This window comes from Ananas comosus, linkage group 9, assembly GCF_001540865.1.
Source record: "Ananas comosus cultivar F153 linkage group 9, ASM154086v1, whole genome shotgun sequence".
Classification (NCBI taxonomy): Eukaryota; Viridiplantae; Streptophyta; class Magnoliopsida; order Poales; family Bromeliaceae; genus Ananas; species Ananas comosus.
Window position 1 is genome coordinate 10055878 of NC_033629.1, and position 25706 is coordinate 10081583.

Consider the following 25706-nt stretch of genomic DNA (forward strand, 5'->3'; position numbering starts at 1 on the left):
AATTAATAAGACTAAGTGATTTCCTCGCGCTTCTTCTAGTCTAGTTGAATAAATAATATTCCTTTGCGCATGTTATATATTCTGTCTCTATAAATATAATATCTACCATTTCTTGTGGTACTATATAAATTCTTTTTCCCAAGAGACAAAAAAAAAAAAGAAAAAAAAAATGCAAATACCAAAAAACCCGCACAAAAGCCTAAAGTCCTGCCCCCGCACGAATATAAGTACATGTAAACTCATTTCAAGTAGCTCATTTTGCCAGCTAAAAACACCTAAATTAATCGCACGCGTTTCACATGCTCACCTCAATTACAACATCGCCACTACTTGCTCACCAACATGCATTTCCCTCCTCCATTTTGGCTATAAATACTTCACGTACCGCACAACCTCTCTAACATTCACAACCATCACAAACACTTCTTAATAAGATCAACACCAATTAATTAACACCTCGTTCACTTTCATCACTAAAATAGCCATGGCTTCCGCCGCGCTTTTTCTCGCCCTCAACGTCCTCTTCTTCGCCCTGCAGGTGTCCGTCCCCTCCCCTACCCGACGCCGCCGCCGCCCCCGAGTTCCCCAGAGCCAGTTACCCCCAGCCCCTCGGGAGAGGGAGGGGGCGGCGTCGGCAGGTGCCCGCGCGACGCGCTCAAGCTCGGCGTGTGCGCGAACGTGCTAGGGCTGGTGAATGCCACCGTGGGCGCCCCGCTGAGTGTGCCGTGCTGCTCGCTGCTGGCGGGGCTGGTCGACCAAGAGGCGGCAGTCTGCCTCTGCACGGCGACCAAGGGGAACGTCCTCGGCATCATCCGCAACCCCCGCGCCGACCTCGAACTCATCCTCTGCCGCTGCGGCAGGGGCGTTCCCTCCGGGTTCAAGTGCTAATTAAGCTAATTTTCTGGCTTTAAAATTCGTGCTGGTTCTTCTTTCTTCTTTTTTTTATTTTTTTTTATTTTTTTTAATCTCCATCCGTGCGTGCGTGCGTGGGTTCTCCGTTTGGTTCGGGATTAAGTAAGAACTAATTATTCTAGAAATAGGATTAAGTTCAAGATTAAAATAAGGTTAGAATAATTTTGTGCTTAGTTGAGAATCGGGTTTAGTTCAGACATAAGTAAAATAGTATTTGGTTGGAGTAGGAGGATGGGTTGTTATAAATAGGAAATAATAATTTTGCCCTACTTTCTATATTTGAATTTAAGTTTTTTAATTTTTTATTTATATTTTTTAATTTAAATTTTAACTTTTAAATTTTAAAATCCAAAATTGAAATTTAAAATAGCAAATTTTAAATTTCAAATTTCAAATTAAAAAATTTAAATTTCAAAATTCAAAATTAAAATTTAAAATTCAAAATTCAAAATTTAAATCAAATTTAAATTTAAAAATATAAAATTAAAATTTAAAAAATTAAAATTTAAAATTATAAAGTTTAATATTGAGATTTTTTATTTAATTTAATTTAATTATAAAATTTTAAATTTAATTTTTTTTTAATTTTTGATTTTTTTAAAAAAATTTAGGGATGGGAACCGCTTGTTCCCACCACTATTCCATGCTATGGGTGGGAACAAGCTGTTCCCACCCACAGCAATGGGTGGTGTTTGGGTATGAAGGAGGGGATAACCCCCTTATCCCCCCCTTTATACCTATATCAAACGGTATCTAAACCTTTCTTAAACATCTGCATATTCTCGCTACAGGGATAAACCTGAGAACTATGGTTCTTTTGCGTGTAACTCCAACAAAATCTATATTTACAACTATCACCCTCAATGAATTCCTTAAGTATCGTTTGGTTCGGGGATAAGCAAAAGGTGACTATTCCAAGGATAGGTATAAATTAAGGTATAAGCGAGGATTAGATCAATTTTGCGNTAAAACTTAAAATAAAATTTTAAATTTATATTTAAAAATTAATTGGGGTGGGATTAACTTAACTTAATCCCACCCTAATTCTAAGGGAGTGGGGTTTGTTAAACCCACCCGTAACGGGTTATCCCAGGATAACCCGTTAGGGGTGGACAAATGATACCGTTTGGGGATGAAAGAGGAGATAACCTCTTAACTTCTCTTTTATTTCTGAACCAAACGGTGATACGTACGTAGTGGCATGTGCTTTTTTTTGTTTTTTTTTTTTCGTTGATTCTTGCGATTGGTTTGATGTGTTTGTATTTGTTTTTTTTTTTAGGAGATTATGTGTAATTAATTAAGGTGCTTCAAATAATTGGTGCACGTTTTTCTTTACTAATATATAGAATAACTACTAAAGTTACTCGCTCATTGTGACGAGCTAATGCTATAGAAGATAAAAGATTGAGAAAGTTAAAATTTTAAAAATTTTTAACTTGTCATGAGCCTAGTTAGTAAATTCGCAAATTATTCGCGAATTATTGAAAATCCGAATTAAACGGTACGTTTACAAATTTTTTCGAAAGAAAGAGAATTATTCGCGAATTTTTGGGCCAACCGAATTATTCGCGAATAATTCATGAATTATTCGCGAATTATTGCCGAATTATTGAAAATATGAATAAAAAACTTATAATTTTATTTTTAAATATAAATTATTTTATATTTTATTTCTTATATTTTATATTTTATATCGAATTCATTTTTTAAGCCCAATTTTTCAACGAATTTAAAAATTAGAAAACGAATTTTATACATATTATATCCGTACCGAATTTTTGCCGAATCCGAATTAACTAAATATGGTCATGAGGCATCAATAAATACAAATAAAAATATAAAACAGATATATATAAATATAACTGTTGGGCCAATCCGGCTGGGACAGCTGGCACACCGAGTTCACATCCATGTTCCATTCGAAACGCTGCGCCGGGAGTACATAAGAGGCGCTAGAAATATGAACCGCATGCGTTCAAAAATTGAAACAACCGCAATCAGTTATGAGAGTTTCCGATCGGCCGAAGGTGGTCCTACAAATCAGGAGATAGTGGCTGATCGTGCAAGAGAAATAACTGACGCAAAGGCGATTCTATAAATAGGCATACAATACCCTGAAAAAAAGGTCTTCGCCCCTGCGCACAAAAGACCACCTTTATTTTCCTGCATCTTTTAATTCTCGCATTTACCACTTTCCTTAGGAGTAGTTCTTGTAATTTAGCATACTCGGAGTCTGTCTGCCCTACGGGCATCACTCCTCTGTCCTCATACTCGGAGTCTGTCTGCCCTACAGGCATCACTCCCTTGTTCCTATACTCTTTTCGCTCGCTGATCAATAGAAAGTCATTTCGGCTCTTCCTGCCGATCAGATCTCGTGTTGTTCTAGCCATTCGGCTCATCTCTCAGCCGAGATATAGGCTTCCCCTGTTCATTCGGCTCATCCTGCCGAAGCGAATTTACTGTGAAGGTTTTTCGGAACCGGCTGATTCGATCCCTCATCGGCCGAATCGCTTGATCCTCTGTGGGCGCAAACTTCGAGGGTCATCATCCGCGGCCGCTCATCATCCCGACGCTCTTCCCGAGGAGGATATCTGACCGGGTCAAGGGTCGGCACTTTAGGACCGCAACAATAACAAAACTTTACTACTCCATACGCACCTTAATCGCGCTGCCGAGATCGAAAAGGCTATTTCCATTCACTGCATTGCCTCCACCACTATTGTTGGTGTCGAGTTCCTCCTTGGCCACGACCACATGTGGATGCCATATGGATCTCCCCAAACCCACCTCTTCTTCCCCCTCATCGATTCCAAATCTATCGCACTTCACCTCACCACGCCGCCGCGATCATCGAAATCCTACTTTCAATCCCCACACAATTTAAAATAATTAAAAAAAATTAAGAAAGATACAAAATATGAACCCTTCTTATGCACAAAAAAAAGCAAAAAAAAAAAAAGTGATAAAAAAAGTATGAATAAATCTTATTTTACTCCTTTTGTTAAAAAGCGATTTGTTTAGATAAAATAAATCATGTGAATACATTAATTAGAAAGTGGATAGGTGGGAAAACGAAATATCGGGCAGATATGGGGGTGAAAAAGCGAAGCATCAAGGAGTGGGAAGGGAGGTGAAGGATGAATTGCCACGTGACAAACTTCATGAAAAATAATATATAGATATAGATATAGAAGAAGATATAGATACAGATATAGATATATCTTTTTCTAAGTTTGCACACTAATTAAGGCAAAGCTCCTTAATAGTAGTAGAAATTCAATATAATATTAGAATAAATGCACGTACGTTGTTTGATCCCCGAGCTCTTAGGCATGTGACACTCTTATTCTCAAATTCTAAATTGTTATATTTTTTGCTCGAATTTTCAGAATTACCATAATACAAAATTTCACAATCCAATTTCACAAAAATAATATAATATCTTAATTATTAACGCACCATTTATTACTATACTACATCATCTCTACACTAATGATATATTATATAATAAGTAGTCAGCTAAGTTAGGTTATAGAACTTATCTTAAACAATCTGAAAGTTTCGAGCAAAAAATTACACCAAATTAAAGCTTGATGTTTGAAATAAAATAATATTTATAGGATAAAACAATCCTAATCATAATCAAAATACAATCCTAATAGGTCTCATGTTGACCGTAAAATTTTGAGGCCGGTAATTATAATCCATAATAAGCCCATTCATAAATGTGAGTTAGTAGGCCTCATTAAAACCCTTTAAAATTTCAGACCTATACAATAATTTGGGCCTCATTCCAGCCCATTAAATATTATCATTGAGTCCAATAAATTAAAACGGGCCTGATCAACGACGGCCCATATCCACACCCTATAAAATATCTATTTGAAATTCAATTTTAAACCACAACCCATTCAAAATTTAATTTTGAATTTCGAATCCCCAACCAACTCCAACCATCCTACAACCCATTCAAAATTCAATTTTGAATTTCAAATCCCCAACAAACTCCAACCATCCAACAACCCATTCAACATCCAATTTTGAATTTCGAATCCCCAACTAACTCCAACCATCCAACAACCTAATCAAAATCCAATTTTGAATTTCGAATCTCCAACCAACTCCAACCATCCAACAACCCATTCAAAATCCAATTTTGAATTTTGAATCTCCAACCAACTCCAACCATCCAACAACTGATTCAAAATTCAATTTTGAATTTCGAATCCCCAATCCCAACCAACCACAACAACCTATTTAAAATTCAATTTCGAATTTCGAATTTCGAATCTCTAACTGACTCCTCAAAATATCTCTCGCCACCCCTCCCATTATAAATATGAGAATCAAAATCAAATGTCGGACGATAGACGGAGAAGAGAAAAAATAGATAGATTGCTACACACATTCCGACGTACAAAAAAATTCAAAGAGGAGAGATCTCACCGAGCCGCGGAAAGGAGGAGAGATCACCGAGCCGCGGAAAGGAGAAGAGATCGCCGAGCCACGGAAAGGAGGAGAGATCGCCGAGCCGCGGAAAGGAGAAGAGATCATCGAGTCGCTTGATCCAATCCGTCATTTGATCAACAGGTTAAAAAAAAGAAAAAGAAAAATGAAGAAGAAAAAAAAAACATAATAAAACGTATAAAAAAAAAAAAAAAGGATCTTTTTTCGTCCCCCTCCCCTTTTTTTCTTTTTTTTAGTTCCTGCTACCGTAGTCATCCATACCATCTAGACGACTTCGATAGGAGAGTGGAAGGGAGCCAATGGCTTCCCGTTTCTTCGGACCTCTCGACACCCCATTCAAAGCTGTTAATTGATGTGATGGATGATTTACATTGTCGCGACCACTTTCAGCATCACCAGTTCGGTGTTTTCGAAAGAAGAGGGGAGAGGAATCAAAGATTTTCCATTTCTTCGGACCCTTCAATCTCTTTTGAAAATATCGAACCAAATTCACCGGCCGAACAGATCCGCGCCACCGACATCATCTTCACTGCCGTCATCTCCAGCATCGCTAGTTCAGTATTTTCGAAAGAAGAGGGAAGGAGAATCAAAGATTCTCCGTTTCTTCGGACCCTTAAATCTCTTTTGAAAATATCAAACCAAATTCGCCGACCGAACAGATCCACACCACCGACATCATCTTCACCGCCGTCATCTCTAGAATCACCTATTCAAAGATTCCCCGTTTCTTCGGACGCCGAACCAAATCGAACTGCAGAATCAAAACGAGAATTTCTTCGGACCCCAAATCAGAACCAAAACGGGGATTTCTTCGGACCCCAAATCAGAACAAAAATGGGGATTTCTTCGAACCCCAAATCAGAACCAAACGGAAATTTCTTCGGACCCCAAATCAGAATCAAAACGAGAACTTCTTCGAACCCCAAATCAGAATCAAAACGGGAACTTCTTCGAACCCCAAATCGAATCAAAACGGAAATTTCTTCGGACCCCAAATCAGAATCAAAACGGAGAATTCTTCGGACCCCAAATTAGAACCAAACGGGGATTTCTCCGGACCCCAAATCAGAACCAAAACGGAAATTTCTTCGGACCCCAAATCAAAACCAAAACGGGAATTTCTTTGGACCCCAAATCAGAACCAAAACGGGAATTTCTTCGGACCCCAAATCAGAACCAAAATGGAAATTTTTTTGGACCCCAAATCAGAACCAAAACGGGAATTTCTTCGGACCCCAAATCAGAACCAAAATGGAAATTTTTTTGGACCCCAAATCAGAACCAAAACGGGAATTTCTTCGGACCCGAAATCAGAACCAAAACGGAGATTTCTTCGGACCCCAAATCAAAATCAAAACGAAAATTTCTTCGGACCCCAAAATTAAAAAGAAAATTTCTTTAGACCCCAAATTGGAATCAAAACGGGGATTTCTTCGGACCCCAAATTAAATCAAAACGGGAAATTCTTCGGACACCAAATTAAATTACAAAATTAAAAAGGAGATTTCTTCGGACCCTAAATTGAATTGCAAAATTAAAAAGGGGATTTCTTCGAACCCCAAAATCAAATTTCAATAAAATTCGAAAAGAAAATTCCCCCAGGCCTCAAAATCAATTTGTAGCGAATCTCAAAGAGGCACTTTTTCGGATCACAAATTCAAATTTGGATTAGTCTGTAATATACTGATCCTTAGCAAATTAGCAAGGTTACAGTATAAGTTATGCTTGATTGAGTTTGAGACGTTTTGCGCAAAATAGACGTAAAAATGGACTTTGAAACTCAAGATTTATATTGTAGAGGACTAAAGTTGAATGCTGGAGTAGGTGAGGGGCTTTTGGACAAGTGTTGCCTTTCAACCTTATCCCTACCGCCTTAATTAGGATAGGGAGGCTGTGAGGGATTTAATTAACTTTCTTCTCTCTCTCTCTCTAATTTAGCTCATGGGCACGGTGGAGAGCTCGAGCTCGGGAGATTTTCGTCGTCATTTCAGAGAGCCGTTCGATCGTGCATTTGTCGTGGTGGCGTCGTGGGGAGGCCGGGCGAGCGTCGGTTTCGCTTCTTTCGACTCCTTGCCGTTGTTGGACGCGTTTTCGAGGTGGGTTAAAGTGATGCTTACCGAGTTCTACGGGTTTCCTCCTAATGCTATATATGTCGACAACATATAATTTTAGCTTTGTTTACTATATTGTTTAGCTCGATTCTTGAAATTTCATGCCTGTGAACTTGAATTGGAGTGTAGAAAATTAGCTAAAATATGCATGTTGGACTTGAATTTGACTTAGGAGAAAACTGACGCTTCTACACCGCCATTTGAACAAACTATCAGATTTAGCCCTAGAAGCCGTAGTTTGATTGTATCACCGCAGTTTGTGGGCGGTAGATACCCAGAATAGTGTAGAATATATTTACACTCGTGCTGAGGTGCCGAGTGTATTTTTACAGCAGTGTTTAGGCTGTTCAGAATTGTCGGGTGCCGTTGAGGTTGACGGTGAACCCAGATTACTGTTTTTACATCAGATTGTACCGAGGGCACGTGAGTTCAGTTGTTAGACCCTGTTTACTTGACTATAGCCTGTGAGAGCCTGATTGAGCTCGACAGAGATACGTTTGTATACTCGGTTGGGTAGCGCCCACGAGTGCCACTCAGGACTCGAGCTTTATGCGTTTGCGTTGGTGTCGTTGTGTCCTGGTTGGACTTGCTCTCCACGGACTGCTTAGTGTGGAGGTAGCTATTTAGCTTTGACAGGCTGGGACGGGTGTGTTCACAGTCCCTAGTGAGATTGGGTCAGATTGTACTTTTCTACAGATAGTGGGTGATAGACCGGGATAATATAGGTGCACATAGCTGTAGATTTATTCCAGCTTTTTTACTATACTTGTTTACATCTATAGACTTAGTGGGTGAGCCGTTGGGGTCGGTAACGGTACCCACTGAGGACTACAGTAGTTCTCACGTCCAGTTATTAGAATCTTTTGCAGAGCCTTCTTCTTCAGCTGCTGCTGCTGATTCAGATCTTGGAAAGGGAGTCGCGAGTTAAATCCCTTCCCAGTTGCTGCTGAGCTAGAATATACCAGCTACAGGTAGTGGTAGTTTTTGAGTTCATATACATACTTATGTTGTATCTCGCTGGAGCAAGCGTTTTGTACACCTGGATTTGATGTATATATAGTGAACTTCTGTTTTTATATTTGTTCTCTTTTAGCAGCTCTATACTACTGGTTGTAGTATTGTATGATTACAGGTACAGCTATCGCTTCGTATACAGGAAAAATTTCTTTGTATATGGCGGATTTGTCGACGTGCCTGGAAAAACGAGTAATCCGGGGCGTGACATAGTCTAAAGAAGCCTTTTTCGGATCTCAATTCCAAGCAAAAATAAATACAGCCATATCAGAACCCAAATAAAATCCGAAACCCTAACTAAAATCAAACCCAAGTTCACAAATAAAAACCCAAAACCAAAACCTAAACCCATAAAACCCAAATCAAACCCAAGTCCACAAATAAAACCCCAAAACCAAAACCTAAACCCCTCAAACCGAAATCGAAACCAAGTCCACAAATAAAATCCAAACCCAACCCAAACCAAGTCCACATAAGGACCCAAATCCGAATCAAGTCCACTAACAAAGCCGAAACTTGAACCCAAATCTAAACCAAGTCCACAAATAAAATCCAAACCTAAACCCAAAACTCAAATCTAAACCAAAACCCAAAACCTAAATCAAATCTAAACCCAATCCAAACCAAATCAAGTCCACAAATAAACCCAAACCCAAAACACAAATAGAATCCAAACCCAAACCAAATCAAGTCCACAAATAAACCCAAACTCAAATCCAATCCAGTCCATAAATAACCCTAAATCCAAATCCAATCATAAATAGAACCCGTACCCGACTTCCAACTTGGATTCATGAACCAAGTTCATGACCTAAATCCCATGAATCAGGAACCAAGAATCAATTCATGAACCCAAATTTTTTGAATCATGGACCAAATCCTATAATCAAGTTCGTGAACCAAGTCCATACACCAAATCCTATAAACTTGAACCAAATCCCACATCCCATGTACCAAGTTCATGAACCATACACCATATTCCATGAACCATACCCAAGTTCATAAACCAAGTCTCATGAACCATAAACCAAATCCCATAAGCCAAGTTCACGAACCATACACCGTGAACTATGAAGAATACACAAGTTCATGAACCGAGTCTCATGAACCATAAACCAAACCCATAAACCATACACTAAGTTCATGAATCATAAACCAAGTTCATGAACCATACCTTATGAACCATGAACCAAATGAGCCAAGTTCATGAACCATACACCATGAACCATAAACCATACGCCAAATTCATGAACCATAAACTATGAACCAAATCTCATGAACTATAAACCATAACCCAAGCCCTATAAACCATACACAAGTTCATGAACCAAATCTCATGAACCATGAACCAAATACCATAAACTATATCCAAGTTCATGAACCAAATCCCAATCTCATGAACCATATCAAATGCCATAAACCATATCCAAGTTCATGAACCAAATCTCATGAACCGTGAACCAAATACTATTAACCGAACCATGAACCAAATCCCATAAACCATACACCAAGTTCATTAACAAAATCTCATGAACCATGAACCAAATGACATAAATTATATCCAAGTTCATGAACCAAATCCCCTGAACCATATCAAATGCCATAAATTATATTCAAGTTCATGAACCAAATCTGATGAACCATACAACCATACACCAAGTTCATGAACCCGTAAACCATACCCAAGTTCATGAACCAAATCTCATGAACCGTAAACCATAAACTATGCAACGACCCGACCCGCTAGCAACAATAACTCGTTGGGCCAAACCACCGGCCCAAAATGCTTAAGCCCAGTTATTATTACTAGCACGTAGGCCTCATATTAACTGATCGAAATCAGTATCCCATCCGATATGGGACTATTGGAGCGTTACAAACTCCCCCTGTTTAGACCCTTACGTCCTCGTCGGCTCCAAATCAAATCACAGACAGACAGACCAGGATCGAAATTACCAGGCAATGTGAGTTCTAGAGGTGGCTCCTACGAGTTCAAAAGGTGGCTCCCACCAAACCCATTGGTGTAGCACTTTGTCCCACATAGCACTTAGCTCTCAGACTTCCGGCTGATATTCGTCTCTGATACCAATTGCAACAACCCGACCCGCTAACAATAATAACTCGTTGGGCCACACCACCGGCCCAAAATGCTTAAATCCAGTTATTATTACTAGCGTGTAGGCCTCATATAAACTGATCGAAATCAGTATCCCATCCGATGTGGGACTATTGGAGCGTTATAAACTCCCCCTATTTAGACCCTGACGTCCTCGTCGGGTCCAAACCAGATCACAAACAGACATACCAGGATCGAAATTACCAGGCGATGTGAGATTCTAGAGGTGGCTCCTACGGGTTCAAGAGGTGGCTCCCACCAAACTTGTTGGTGTAGCACTTTGTCCTGCATAGCACTTAACTCTCATACTTCCAGCTGGTATTTGTCTCTGATATCAATTGCAACGACTGACCCGCTAGCAACAATAACTCGTTGGGCCAAACCACCGGCCCAAAATGCTTAAGCCCAGTTATTATTACTAGCGCGTAGGCCTCATATAAACTGATCGAAATCAGTATCCCATCCGATGTGGGACTATTGGGGGCGTTACAAACCAAGTTCATGAACCAAATCTCATGAACCATAAACCAAGTTCATGAACCAAATAAACCAAGTTCATGAATCATGAACCAAGTCCATAAACCAAGTTCATAAAACAAACCCATGAACCATATCCAAGTTCATGAAACAAATCCAATACCCAAATCTCATGAACCATACACCAAGTTCATGACTCAAATCTCATGAACCATGTACCAAGTTCATGAACCATAATCAAACCTTACGAACCATACACCAAGTTTATGAATCATAAACCAAACCCCATAAACCATACACCAAGTTCATGAACCCAATACCGTAAACCATACCTAAGTTCATGAACTAAATATCATGAACCATTCATGAAACCCTATGAGACATAAACCTCATGAACTATACACCACATCCCATGAACCAAATCCCATACGCCAAACCTTATGAACCATATACCAAACCTCATAAACCATATACCAAACTCTATGAGCCATGTACCAAACTATACCACATATTAACCTCATGAATTGAATCATGTTCAAATCCTATATACCCAAATCTCATGAGCCAATACCCAAATCTCATGAACCATATATCAAGTTCATGCCCAAAGTCCATCATGAATCTTTTTTTACTCTAGCACATACACCTAGAGTAAAAATTAAATATCGACTACCCCTAATACATATACTTAGGGCTAAGTCAATTACCTTAGCACATATAACTAAGACAAAACATCTCCAAATCGACAGAATTCTAAATTATATACTTAGAATTCAGTCGAATGATATCAAATTCATTCGAACTCTAACACATATACTTAGAGTTCATCTGACTAACCCTAATACATACCCTTAGGGCCTAGTCAACCTTTCACTCTAGCACATATACCTAGAGTGGGTAGTCAAACCAAGCTCGACTAGTCCTAATCCATATACTTAGCCTTTGTTTGGTTGGGGGTTAAGGAGTGGAATAACCCCTTAACCCCCATATTATCCCCAAACACCTTCAAAAATGGGTGGGGTTAGTTAACCCCACCTAACCCGGAATAGCTCATTTTGGGTGGGGTTAGCTAACCCTACCTAACTCCACCAAACCACAACCAAACATTATTTTCTATTCATAAAAACCCACTATCCTTCTTATCCCATCTACTCCAACCAAACACTATTTTTCACTATTAGCTAACCCCACCTAACTCCACCAAATCCCAACCAAACATTATTTTCTATTCATAATAACCCACTATCCTTCTTATCCCACCTACTCCAACCAAACACTATTTTTCACTATCCTGAACTAACTCCAACCCCCAACCAAACACAAAAATACTCTACCCCCACCTTAACTCTGAACTTAACCCTATCCCTGGAATAACTAGTTTTTCCTTAACCCCGAACCAAACGGTAGCTTAGGGTCTAGTCAGCCTTTTTGCTCTAGCACACTTACTTAGAGTAAAATCCATACCCGATCGAGTTCTAATACATATACTTAGAGCTCATGAAACCAAATCTGACGAACCCTAGCATAACACCTTAGGGCTTAGTCAGATCTTCACTTTAGCACATATAACTAGAGTGAAAAATATATTAAACTCGGTTAATCCTGATACATATACTAAGGAATTAGCCATTCTCTACTTTCGGATAATTAGACCCACCTCAATACATATACTTGGGGTCGGGTCACATCTCCACCTTGAAATATACAACCAAGGTGAATATAATCGGACTCTAAGACATATACTTAGAGCCAATTAGACTCTAACACATAGAGTTTAATATCGACTAGGTCTTAACACATATACTTAGGACCTAGTCAATCTCAAATCTAACTGAATCCTAATACATATACTTAGGATTCAATAAATCAAGATACAATTCATCCTCTCTATAAAGGTCTCTTAATCGAAGGTGCCCCAATCCACGGGGGTAATTAACAGTAGATGCTTATGCATCTATTGGAAGCCATGGACCCGCAATACCTGATACCTATATACATATAAATACTAATTTGAATCATGAATATTACCCCACGGCGAAAATCCATCGACCGTGCGAGGTGCGTCATTTGTGGTGGCAGACACTTGATAATCTCAGCGTCACAAACCTTTATAGTTTAAGGATCAAACTTACGTGCTACTTACCCGTAATATTATTTCCAGCTCTTATTTAGATGAAGGTCTTTATTAATGTCATGCAAGGTAGGATTTTTTGTTGTTTTGTACAAAACATTATTTACAATTACAAAAGAATGTTTGAATGTGTTTCGGAGTATCAAAAAACAAAAAAACAACTCAAAAATTATGTGAATTTATTATTGTAATAGTAAAAAAGAGCTCAAACCATTGGATCTATGAATTTTCTTATTATTGTAATGGTGGAATTTAGCAGCTTAATGGCTTTAATTTATTTATTTGAACTATGCCGCTCATATCATCGATATAGAGTAACAAATATATGAAAGATTCTTATCAAACTTTCTGAAGTACATACAACTGTCACGCTTACTTTTGGAATATTCTTAACCTATCATGAAAGAGTCTAACCGCTTCTATCATTACAGAGAAGACTATTTCAGGCCATAAGGTGATTTCTTTAACAGGCAAATATGATCCTCCTTTCTTTCAACAATGAATCCCTCTGGCCGTTTCATATAAATTTGGTCCTAAAATTCTTTATGTAGAAAAGCTGTTTTAATATCAAGCTGCTCAAGATATAGGTCATTCATGGCTACTAATGATAAAAGAATGCGAATAGAAGAATATTTCACAACAGGTGAAAAAATATCATTAAAGTCAACACCTTCTATCTGACGGTAGTTCTTAGCAACTAAACGAATTTTATGCCTTATATATTCCACGCCGGGGATTCCATCCTTTTTTTGAAGATCCATTTGCAACAAACAATTTTCTTGCGTTTAGGCGGTTTTACTAACTCCCACGTGTGATTCTCACGGAGCAACTCCATCTCCTCATTCAGCACCACCAACCACTCTGCAGAACTGACACTAGAAATAGCTTTTTATGTGAAGACAACATGTTTATTTGTGAGTACATGCATGTTAACAAATATTGTTGATTTTCAAATTAATATTTTAGTTGCATTTAATTGATGGTATGTTTTACTTGTATATATATAAGCATAATGATAGACTTACATATATTTTCTATAAAATCACTACAACAGAATTAGGTTATAGCGACATATGTTTTGGACACTTTTGTAAAAGTGTCCCATTTATGTCAAAACTTAAAAAAATATCTACTAATGTTTATATATAAAGCCTAATCCAATAAAAAATAAAAGGTTACTCTACTCACCCCACCCCACCCCACCCCACCCCACCCAGCCTATTCGGCCCGATTACAAACATAAAAGAAAAAAAGAAAAGAAAAATCGATTACCATCTCCCCTTCTCCCTTCACTCAATCCACTAAAATTTTAAATGAAAAGCCCTTCCCTCTCGTCCTCTTTCCGCCACCGCAGCCAATAAGGTAGAGTTTCAGCGGTTGCTAAATGCTTAAATAAGTATTAGTAAATTAGCAGCACTCTTTTTAGGTTATAGCGACACTCTTTAACTGTCACTATATATCAAGCGACCCCACATGTAGCAACACTTTTTAAAAGTGTCGGTAATTTAGGCAGCAACACTTTTTTTGACCTATACCGACATTTAAAAGTGTCGCTATAGACCATTTTTGTTGTAGTGAATATATCAAAACTTTGGAATTTACTAGCTCTGCTTAATTAATTTAAATTTTTAGGTTACTAATTAAGTAATTATCATATTGTCACATTAGAATATTTTTTTCAAGCAATAATTACAAAGACATATGATTTCAGAATTTTGGGTCCAATTCATTAAATTATTTTTTAAAGACAAAATATTATTTTTAAACTCATCAATTTAAGTACATATTATTTAAAAAATGAAAGTGGAAGGTTCATACATAGATTTAGAGCGGGGGGTATTTTTAGTTCAAATTATAACTATCCACTATTCCTAAAACGTTCCCACGAATCTCTGAGCGCTCGAATCTCCGTCAACAAACACCCCAATGCACATTTTGAATCTGAAAAATTCTTCTATTACGCTCTATCCAAATTACCCACCATGTGGCAGCGATGGTTGCCAGCTCTTTACCCCCCTATACACCCGTTTTGAGACTACACACTTTCCAAATCTCTGTCGAGGATGAATGATTAATAAGAGAGAGTTTATTAGGGAGCAATCATTTTAGCATAGCCGTAGTGTGAGGGCAGTTAGAAAATAGGTGGTCCACAGTCCCCTTCTCATCTAGGCATAAAACACAATTCTCGTCCCCACTCGAACCTCTTTTTAGAAGGTTATCGACAGTAAGCACCTATTTTTTCAACACTAGCCACACGAGAATCTTGACTTTGAGAGGGGATCTGATCTTCCACAAGTGTACAGTGCTCTATAACTCTAACTCCACCATCTATAAGGAAATTAAAGGCCGATTTAACCGAGAACTTTTCTGAACGGGCCCGCCTCTATCTTACGCTATCCTGTGTATTACATAGAGAAAACATAAAAATTTACTCCTTTAGAGTCAGAAGTTGATCGCTTTCAAGCTAAGAAATAGGGGTGAACCCTGATAGAATCTTATGCCACTTCCAACCATTGCTTCCCCAACACTCTTTCACTCTGTAATTTCTGAATGTGATCTTCTCGAAGATACACGAATATATAATTCATAGCGGCGCTTGTTCACACCAAATGTCAGTCCAGAAATCAACAATTTGACTATTCCCGATTGAGTAAGAGATGTCACATTTAAAGACCTCTCTGGTTGCTAGAACACTCATCCACTTTAAAGAATGTGGTTTGAACGAAATACCTTCCGCAAGTGGTTTCCGCCGTAGATAATATATTCCATCTATTAATGCACCCTACAGATGATTCCTTTCGGAGAATAACCTCCACAACCATTTAGTCAATATTAATAGATATTCCATCTATTAATATTTTTCACTGCACAAGACAGTGTCCCCCTATGGTGGTTGTTTTCCTTCGCCAGAAAAATGCCCTCCTCAAGGTTTCTAAGCGACGCGATACCCACTTTGGTGCCTTGAAAATCGATAAGTAATATAATGGCAGGTTCGATAGCACCGAGTTCACTAGAACTAGTCTACCCCCTTGTGATAAATGTTTAGCTTGCCACCCTTCGATCCGCCTCTCCATTTTGTTGATGACAGACCACCGGTCCTCTTTCTTTAAGCGATTAGTCATTAGCGGTAGACCGAGGTACCGAATTGGGAAAGATTCCAATTTACATCCAAGTAGGTTCGCCAATCTCCTGCCGAGTCGTTCATTCTGCCCCAAATAGAATAATTCTGACCTCTGTGGGTTAATCTTCAGTCCGGACGCCCACTCAAAAATTTGTCACAAGAAGAGAAGATTTTTCACTTGTCTATTCTTGGCCTTACAAAAAAAGATAGTATCGTCAGCATACTAGATGATAGCTACTTTAGTCTTTTTGTTGGGCCCAACACCTCTCAGCAATCCATTGCACACGGTTCTTTCCGTCAATCTCGCCAAACCCTCTGCCACCAACAAGAAAATATAGAGGGAAAGCGGATCACCTTGCCGCAAACCCCTTTTAGCTTGTATCTATTTAGTTGATGTTCTGTTTATCAACACCGCCACCTAGGCATTGGAGATGCATTGTTCAATCCAATAACACCACTTATGGTTTGCCCCGAGCTATGTCATTATCTTTTTCAGAAAATCCTATCTTACTCTATCATACGTCTTTCAAAGTTAGCTTTTATACCAACACTTTCCACACCTATTTTTGAGCACCAGCTGGTAAATACGTTGGCAGTAGCAAATGAGTCCAAAATGAACCGGCCTTTGATAAAGACTGACTGCGTTGGAGATATAATGTCTTCCATTACCCCTTCTAATCTGTTGGCGAGTACCTTAGATATGATTTTTTGTACGCTATTAATGAGGCTTATAGGTTGAAAATCGTTTGTCGTTTTAGCTCCCTCTTTCTTAGGAATAAGACAAATGTAGGAGTAATCCATAGGTCCAGAGTGCAGGTTACACAAAAAAAGGTCGGTGAAGATACTAAGCAAAACATCCTTGACCACCTCCCAAATTTTTTGAAAAAACTTCATATTGAACCCGTCTGGCCTCCGGGCTTTGTCGCCGCTGAGCCGGAAAGCAACCTTCTTAATCTCTTCTAATGAGAAAGGCGTAGTCAAATTGTCTGGGTTAGGAATAGGTCTAGTCATGAATAGGCTACTCCAATCCCATGTCGCTAGATCGTGTGTCGTATCCGAGGCAAAAACTTCTTTAATTTTGGTGTGGAAATAAGCCCTTTTATCTTCTTCTCTGTAAAGCGTCCTACCGTCGTCTTCAACCATATGGATGTAATTTGCACGACGCCTGCCGTTTGCTGTAGCATGAAAAAACTTAGTATTACCGTCGCCTTCTTTCAGCCAATGTTGTCCGGCTCTTGTTTTCCAAAGAATCTCTTCCTCAACGGTCACATCCCGAAGTTGTGACTTAAACATTTTTCGCTTCTCTTGCTGTTCAGGAGAGAACGGGTGTCTTTCTTCCAATAAAACATAACATGGACCTCTTAAACTTGGACACTACCAACTTCACAAGACATCTTTTATTTCAGTCGTTCAGGCTCCTAACATTCCAACTATATAACTGAGGCATTAAAAATAGAAAGATCACCAACTCCACCATATCATCCTACACGACTAGAGACAGCCTAAGAGGTGGCACACAGGAACTCCTTAAAGCTACGAGCCTCCTCGTTATTGATGAAGATCCCACACTTTTTGTTCTTGCTTATACCCTAATTTCCATCCAAACAAAGACTTAGTCTAATTCATGTTTATACTTGAACTTGTATCTATCTCTGGAATACTTGAACCAGTTATAACTTATAGCCAAATCAAATGCATTGGTACAGGTGCAACAGCTTGAGGTGGAACTATAAAGCGGAGGAGAAATTCAAGGTGGAGCTGTTACAGTGAGCTCAACACAAGCTGAAGATTACAAATTAATCAAAATAAGGTGGAGTACTATACATGTTAACTAAAACTTGACTAGATTCAAAGTTATCTAAACTCAAGGTTGAATCCTAATTTAATTAGATTAGATATTAGGATTTAAATCCTAGTTTAATTAGATTAAGTATTAATTAATTTGGTGAAAATTTAATTTGGATCAGAGTACGAACCCTAATTGAATGGTAGTGTTTGATGTAAACCGATCCAAGAAATAGATAATATAGCTTTTACCTAAGAGCAATGCTTGCCCTACAAGCAAAAGTTGGTTGTAATCTTCCAACCCTATGATTCAATGACCCATCATTCTCTACTACTCTTATCATCTCCTTTTATTTATTATTATAGCTCAAAAATAATTTTTTAAACCCTAGAAGGTAGGATTTTAATCCTCGGATCTTTTGATATATATTCTAGGGCTCATTTTTACTTTTATCGATCTTTTGGTTAACGTATTATCAGAGGCAGCTTTAAGTCTCTTCATTTTGTAAAGACGTGAGTTCAATCTCCACTTTCAATATTTAATAAAGCTTTCATATTTATTATGTGCATGACCAGAATCGATTTTTTGGCCAGATGGGTTCTCGACTTACCGTTTCTAATGAGAGTGAGTAAAATTAAGAATCAATATAATAACCGTATCTAAAGTGGATTTCTTCGTAAAAGGCCTACCTATTTCAAATTCTCAAATAATAGGCATGTATATATATAGAAACTATATGAATTTTTTTTAATATGCAGATAATTGTTTAAATTCTTAAAATTTAAATTTAACATCTAAAATTTTAAAAGATTAAAACAGTCTTTAAGGATTCGAAAAACATCCTTTGTGGTTTGCTCATTGTGGAAATATTAAAAGATTAATTATTCAAAGCAGATTCAATCAAGAGCTAGTGATTCACTCTCACTACATCACTAGTGGCGCGCATGATCGATCCCACAACAATGAACAAAACGAATCCAAAGAAAGGAAGAACAAGCACGCGCACGCACACACACACACACGTACGACACAAACACACACGTGCACACCACTTCACGAAACACATGCATGCATGCAAAAGTTAAAAAAACAGGAAGAACCAGCGCGAATTTTAAAGCCAGGCACGTCGATCGCTTAGCACTTGAACCCGGAGGGAACGCCCTTGCCGCAGTAGTTGAGGATGAGGCTGAGGTCGATGGGGAGGTTGAGGTTGATGCCGAGGACGTTCCCTTTGATCGCCGTGCAGAGGCAGACGGCGGCCTCGAGGTCGACGAGCCCCTCGAGCAGCGAGCAGCACGGCACCCTCGGCGGGGCGCCAACCTTGGCCTTGATCAGCCCGAGCACGTTCGAGCACACGCCTAGCTTCAGCGCGTCGCGCGGGCACTTGCCGCCGCCCCCTCCCCCTCCCGAGGGGCTGGGGGGAACTGGCGTCGGTGAACAGGGGGGCGGCGGCGGTGGTGGGCAGGGGGTCGAGGCGGCCCCCTGCAGGGCGAAGAAGAGGATGTTGACGGCGAGAAAAAGCGCGGCGGAGGCCATGTCTACTGGTAATGGAAGAGAGGAGTTGATGTACGTTGGTGTTGGTGTTGGTTTTTATCTTATTAAGAAGTGTTTGTGATGATTGTGAATGTTAGAGGTCGCATGTGGGGTGAATGTATGAAGTATTTATAGACAAAATCAAAGAGAGGGAAATGCATGCATGCATGTTGGTGAGTAGTGGTGATTTTGTATTTTTCAGGTGAAAGACAAAATGAAGCATGTGATGAAATGTGTAGGATTTAGGTGTTTTTAGCTGGCAAAATAAGCAACTTGTGACTGGCAAAAGTATGATGTAAAGTTTATAATAATTCATCTGAAAATTTAAATATTTTTTAAAAAATTTTTAATATTAAAAAAGGAATTGATAAGACTCCTATGAAAATATTAGCCTTGATAAAAATTAAGGGAAAAAAAAAAAAGATTGAAAAGACACTCACTTTTTCGGTGCACATGTAGTGTTGCATGCTCTTATAAGTTAGTTAGCTAGTTGTGTATTTTTTCGCGCAAGTGCTTACATGAGTGTGAAGGTTAATAACCTTTATATATAGTTGTTTAATTACTTGGATTATATATTGTTGTTCACCTTTTACAAATCAAAAGAGAAATAAAAAGAAAAAAAAGAAAAAAAAGAAGATTGTTCTGTGACACAAAAATAAATAAATAAATAATCATGGAAAGCCTTTTTATAAAAAAAAATAGTCTAATTAATCATTCACAGCTATTTTAAAATTCATATATTAATTGATTAAACCATATCTATCTAATATGGATTTGTTCTTCTCTGATCGTATTTATACAGACGTATATATATATATATATATGTTGAACCGTAACTCATCTTTTATATGTCTTCATTTTGTACATCTAATTTTTCGTGCATGAGAATGAAACCTGCATGTCTCCCCAGAAACCTACTCCTGGCTAAATTGTATTTTTGTTCACCAAACTTTAATGTACGTGATACTTTAATTCTCAGGTTTTGATCTGTTTCAATTTCTGGCTCAAAATTTTAAATTCTTATTCTTAAGTCTCATAATTTAATATATATAGCTGACAAAATGTTGATTTTTCACAGATATTATATTATTGTGATGTAGTATCTTAATACCTGTGATCATGTTTTTGATTGTGAGGCTATCACACTGATATCTCATTAGCGACACATCACCATTTAATAAACTTAATTTATTGGATAGTAAAGTTTGATTGCTAAAAAATTTAAGCTAAAAATTATAAGAAATTAAAATTTGAGGACCAAAAATTCAAACTCCTTAAAGTTTGGAGCAATTTAGCCCCTACATTTGACTAAAACCAACAAAATACTCAATACATAACAAGTCTGGGGCATCCCTGGGCCATTTGATCGACAACTGAGAGCTATTAATCAGCTGGCAGGGCATGTTTGGTTCATGATTGAAATAGAAATGGAAATGAAATTCAATTGCGTTAAAATGAAAAATGAATGTCGAAGGGTTTGGTGGTTGGTACCCGAGGTCCCAAGTTCGAATCCTAGTTGATTCATATTTCTAGCTAAGTTTATTTCCAAATGAAATAAACAAAGCAGGTAGTGTGCTATCTATCTCTCTCAAAAAAAAAAAAAAAAGAAAAAGAAAAAGAAAAATGAATGTCGACGATCATCCACGAATGTTTGATTCATTATTGGAATGAAAATTGGAACGAACATCTAGAATTTTGAGAAAGGATTTTAGTTAAAAAAGAGGAGGGTGATGAAGAAAGAGGAGATGAGGAAGATGTTTGTGAGAAAGAGTTTTGAGTGGTTTACTTTGTAATGCACAATCTAGAATTCAAAGCCCAATTTGACTATGATTGAGTCATTTTTATTTCAAAGTGAAATGAAAATTGGAATATGATTTCTGGAAGATAAATAATAACTATTGGAATCAATTAATATCATTTTAATTTCATAACTTAAAATAGATGAACTAAATAAGCCCCCAGACTGAACATGACTATATCATGGTGTCAAAACAACCAATTACTCTAAAATTGTAAACTTCTTGCTAGAAGATTAATAGTATTTTAGTTGTTATGTTTGATTATTTTATAGTTAATATTTTTGTTCATGTGTGAATGTAAGACTTTTTGGTAGGCTTACAATTTGGGTGAGTTCACATTACTTTTGATTGCAATTTCATATATAGTATTATTACAATCGGAGTTTCTTATTCTAAATCCTACTAAGCTCCTATTTTAATTTTTTTTTTATCATTTAATTTAAGCCTATCTCCTGTGTGTTTGTTTCATCAGAACAGCGAAATAATTTTCAATCATAAATACCCAATTTTATAGTTTGGTTCATTGTATCTTCAATTAAAACTCAAACTCTCCAAAATAACGGCAAGTGACTTCGGCCCATCTCTGACCGAAGTCGATCAATAACGAGAAAAATAAATGAGAAAAAAATAATAAAATATTATTAATGATGCAAAACGGCCTACCTTCTCTTATTTTGTTAAGATGAAAATTAACTATGTTCTCATTTAGCATATATCTATCTTACTTTTGGATTCAATTTTATAACAGTGGAAGTAGTTTATGGTTTTACGTTGTATGGATGTTACCATACATTTGGTTTTTGTGGTTATAGTATTTTGGGTAATGCTGGATATAATTTATAAAGATTTAGTTGATTCTCATACTAATTTTTTTTTTAATTTAGTTTGTATATATGTTTGAGTATGATGAAAATTATTAGTTAAGTGTAAAGATCTCTTTTACTTAGTGAATTTACAATATACTTGAAATGTGATAAAAATTGATTATAGTTGAGTGTTAGTATCTCTAATGGCTTCATAATTTAGTATTTTATTGTTGCATTATTATAATTTATGTCCGAAAAATAATTTAGTTGTTTTAAATTACATCTTTTAATTGTATATAGGAATACAATTTTAATTTTCTGTTTTTATATTGTAAATTATTACTGTAATTAAAGTTATATAAGGGCCAATAAATTTTATATTTAATTTAATAAAACACTAAAGGTAATTAAGTTAAACACCAAAAGTGTGGGAATTCAACAATTTCCGGTTAAATAAATAGAGAAAATGAGGAATTTTAGCTTTTATGATATTTACGTCCAACAAAACAAATAGCAAAATTGGAAGAACTTCAAGTCCACAGTGATAGAAACAAATAAAGGAGGAGAAGTAATTTTCATGTCAACTCTAATTCATACGAAAATTAGTTCAATCTTAACTTCAACTTCAGTGAAACAAAACACTACAACAAAAACGATTTATAGCGACACTTTTAAATATAGGTACATGTCAAAAAAGTGCTGCTAGCTAAAATTACCGACACTTTTAAAAAGTGTTGCTATATGTGGGGTCGCTAGGTATATAGTGACAGTTAAAGAGTGTCGCTATAATCTAAAAGAGTGCTGCTAATTTACCAACACTTATTTAAGTATTTAGCAACCGCCGAAACTCTATCTCGTTGGCTGCGGTGGCGGAGGAGGACGACAGTAAAGGCTCATCGTTTAGAATTTCAGTAGATTGAGTGAAGAGAGAAGAAAAAAAGGTAATTGATTTTTTTTTTCTTTTCTATTTGTAATCGGGCCAAATGGACTGGGTGTAGTAGGTTGAGTAGAGCAATCATTTATTTTTGGTTGGATTGGGCTTTATATTTAGACATTAGTAGATGTGTTTTTAAGTTTTAGCATAAATTGGACACTTACTCAAAAGTGTCCCAAACATGTGTCCCTATAATCTAATTCTGTTATAGTAAAAGAGCCAATTGAACTCAGACCCAAACATGAGAGAAAGTGTTGAACATAATATAATAATTGAAACTCTGCTATCTTACAAAGAGGGCATCCCGAATTGAACTCGAGACCTCTGAGAAGAAAATTGTATCCAAATTCACATATACGAAAAGTTTCATATGGAACTAAAAGGAAAATAAAAAAAAAAAAAGAAGAATTGATATAATACTATTTGATCCAATCTTATAAATTCAAGCTTTCAGATTAGATTAATATTAATTTAAATAGATACATCACATTTTAGGTCCATGTAAGCTTGAACATTTTGGTTCACGGATAATATAATTAATGCAAGCGACTTCGTAACACTCGTGAACATGAACATGTGCTCGTAAAGTTAAATAATGCCAACTATATAGAGTTGCTTGAATATATATATATAGAGAGAGAGATACTAACACTCAACTATAATGCCAACTATCAATAGCACAAAGTATTTGGTACTATCAAATTTTTCGCCGTTAAATCTACTTCTTTGATCATACTATTTAATCAACCACCCACTCAACCCTAGAGGATCACTATCATCCTAACCACATATCTCTTTATTTTAGGCTGAAAACCTAATAGCACCAATGAGTTGGTATTATTAATAGTATATATAGTAACCTGGTTTATATATATATATATATATAAACTGGATTAGAATTAGTTAGAGTGCGCATAAAATTAATTTTTTAATATGTTGAATCTGTTATCAAGCAACTTCGTAACACTCGTGAACATGATCGTGTACTTGTAAAGTTATTATTCTGGATTAGAATTCGATCGTTAGAGTGCGCATAAAATTAATTTTTTAATGTGTTGAATTTGTTATAATACAATGTCATATCTTTGGAATTAATTAAATGCATGCTCACGGGCTAAACTAATTCCTCAACCGCTATATCAACCTGTGTGGGCTAGTTAAAACCTTCGATATGTATTACGTTTACTATATATGATTATTGACAAAGATACACAAAGTACAAGTAATTTGTAATTTCAAGCTAGCTAGATTAAATGTGTATATATATATATATATATATATAGAAGAGTTTACAATTATTAGTGCATTGGATTGTCCGTGTTGTAATAGACATATATCATGAGCAATGCTACTCATACATTCAAAAATATGTACGTTTTATTTCTCATTCATCTAATGAATGGTATTGGCTCACTCGTCACACGATGTGACGGATGTGATGAGTGAGCCCTCCATTTTTCAAGAAATTATCTATTCTAAAACTATTCAAGTTTTAACACACTTAATTTTTTAACTTTTTGAATTTACTCTTAAGAGATTTGATCCTATTTTATCTTATATATAGGACTTCGGTCCTATTATATCTAAGAGGAACTACCTGATGTCCTCGTGAGTCTCACAAGCAATAGACAATGTGAGTCTCGTCTTACTACACAATAGCCGAGTTTGACTCTGATATCAATTGTGATGCCCCACTTATTCAAAGTCATCTATTTGAAAATTATTGTTAACTCTTACACGCTTAATCCTTTTAACCTTTTGATACTAACTGTAATGCTCCACTTCTCAGGAGTCACCTATTTTAAAATTATTTTAATCCTAATACGCTTATTCCTATTAACCTTTTGAGTCTAGAGTCTAGACACGGTCCAAAATATTATAATCGGGTTAAGAGATTTAGTCTTATTATATCTTATATATAGAACTAATCTAAACTCTAGGAAGTATCATACCTACTCATTAGATAAAGAGAATCTAATATATACGTACACTCCCGTTTATATAGAGTGTATATATATATAGGTTTATATATCATATTTTTGTGCTTGTACTGGTTTGGAGTTGGTTGAGCGTGTGCATGCTTTGATCTCCTGAATCCCTGTATATATCAATGACTGGGCTAGCTAACTAAACCCCTAATTTGTTTATGAAAAAAAAAAAAAAAGTGATTTGACATGAGCTACAATGCATTCTATATATGAATGCCTTAATATATTAGAATGATTTTATTGCTTAACTCCGAATTTCTTTTGATTTCTGAAAAATGCTAAAAAATTCTTTCAAATTGTATTGGAATTTAATGGTTATATGCTAAAAGAAGCTTATAGAATATTTCGCCAAATACCAAAATATATACTTAGATTATAAAATACTGTGTTACATATTAAAAGTATCATGAAACTCTAAATCAAAATCGCTAAACCAAATGTAATACTATAAAATCAGGAAATGCATGCGACACACTTATGTTTGCTCTACCTAATGACAAATTAATCATGC

General features: G+C 36.7%; 1 protein-coding gene and 1 pseudogene across 1 annotated transcript; one reads left to right on the plus strand and one right to left on the minus strand.

Annotated features, from left to right (window-relative positions):
- Positions 485-888, plus strand: LOC109714774 (annotated as a pseudogene).
- Positions 18986-19753, minus strand: LOC109715622 (14 kDa proline-rich protein DC2.15-like). Its single transcript, XM_020240729.1, has one exon. It carries the CDS (start codon positions 19669-19671, stop codon positions 19270-19272), a length of 402 nt encoding a protein of 133 aa, XP_020096318.1. The 5' UTR covers positions 19672-19753; the 3' UTR covers positions 18986-19269.

Coding starts and splice junctions, on each gene's coding strand:
- LOC109715622 (XM_020240729.1), bottom strand. CDS start 19,671: ATGGCCTCCGCCGCGCTTTTTCTCGCCGTCAACATCCTCTTCTTCGCC.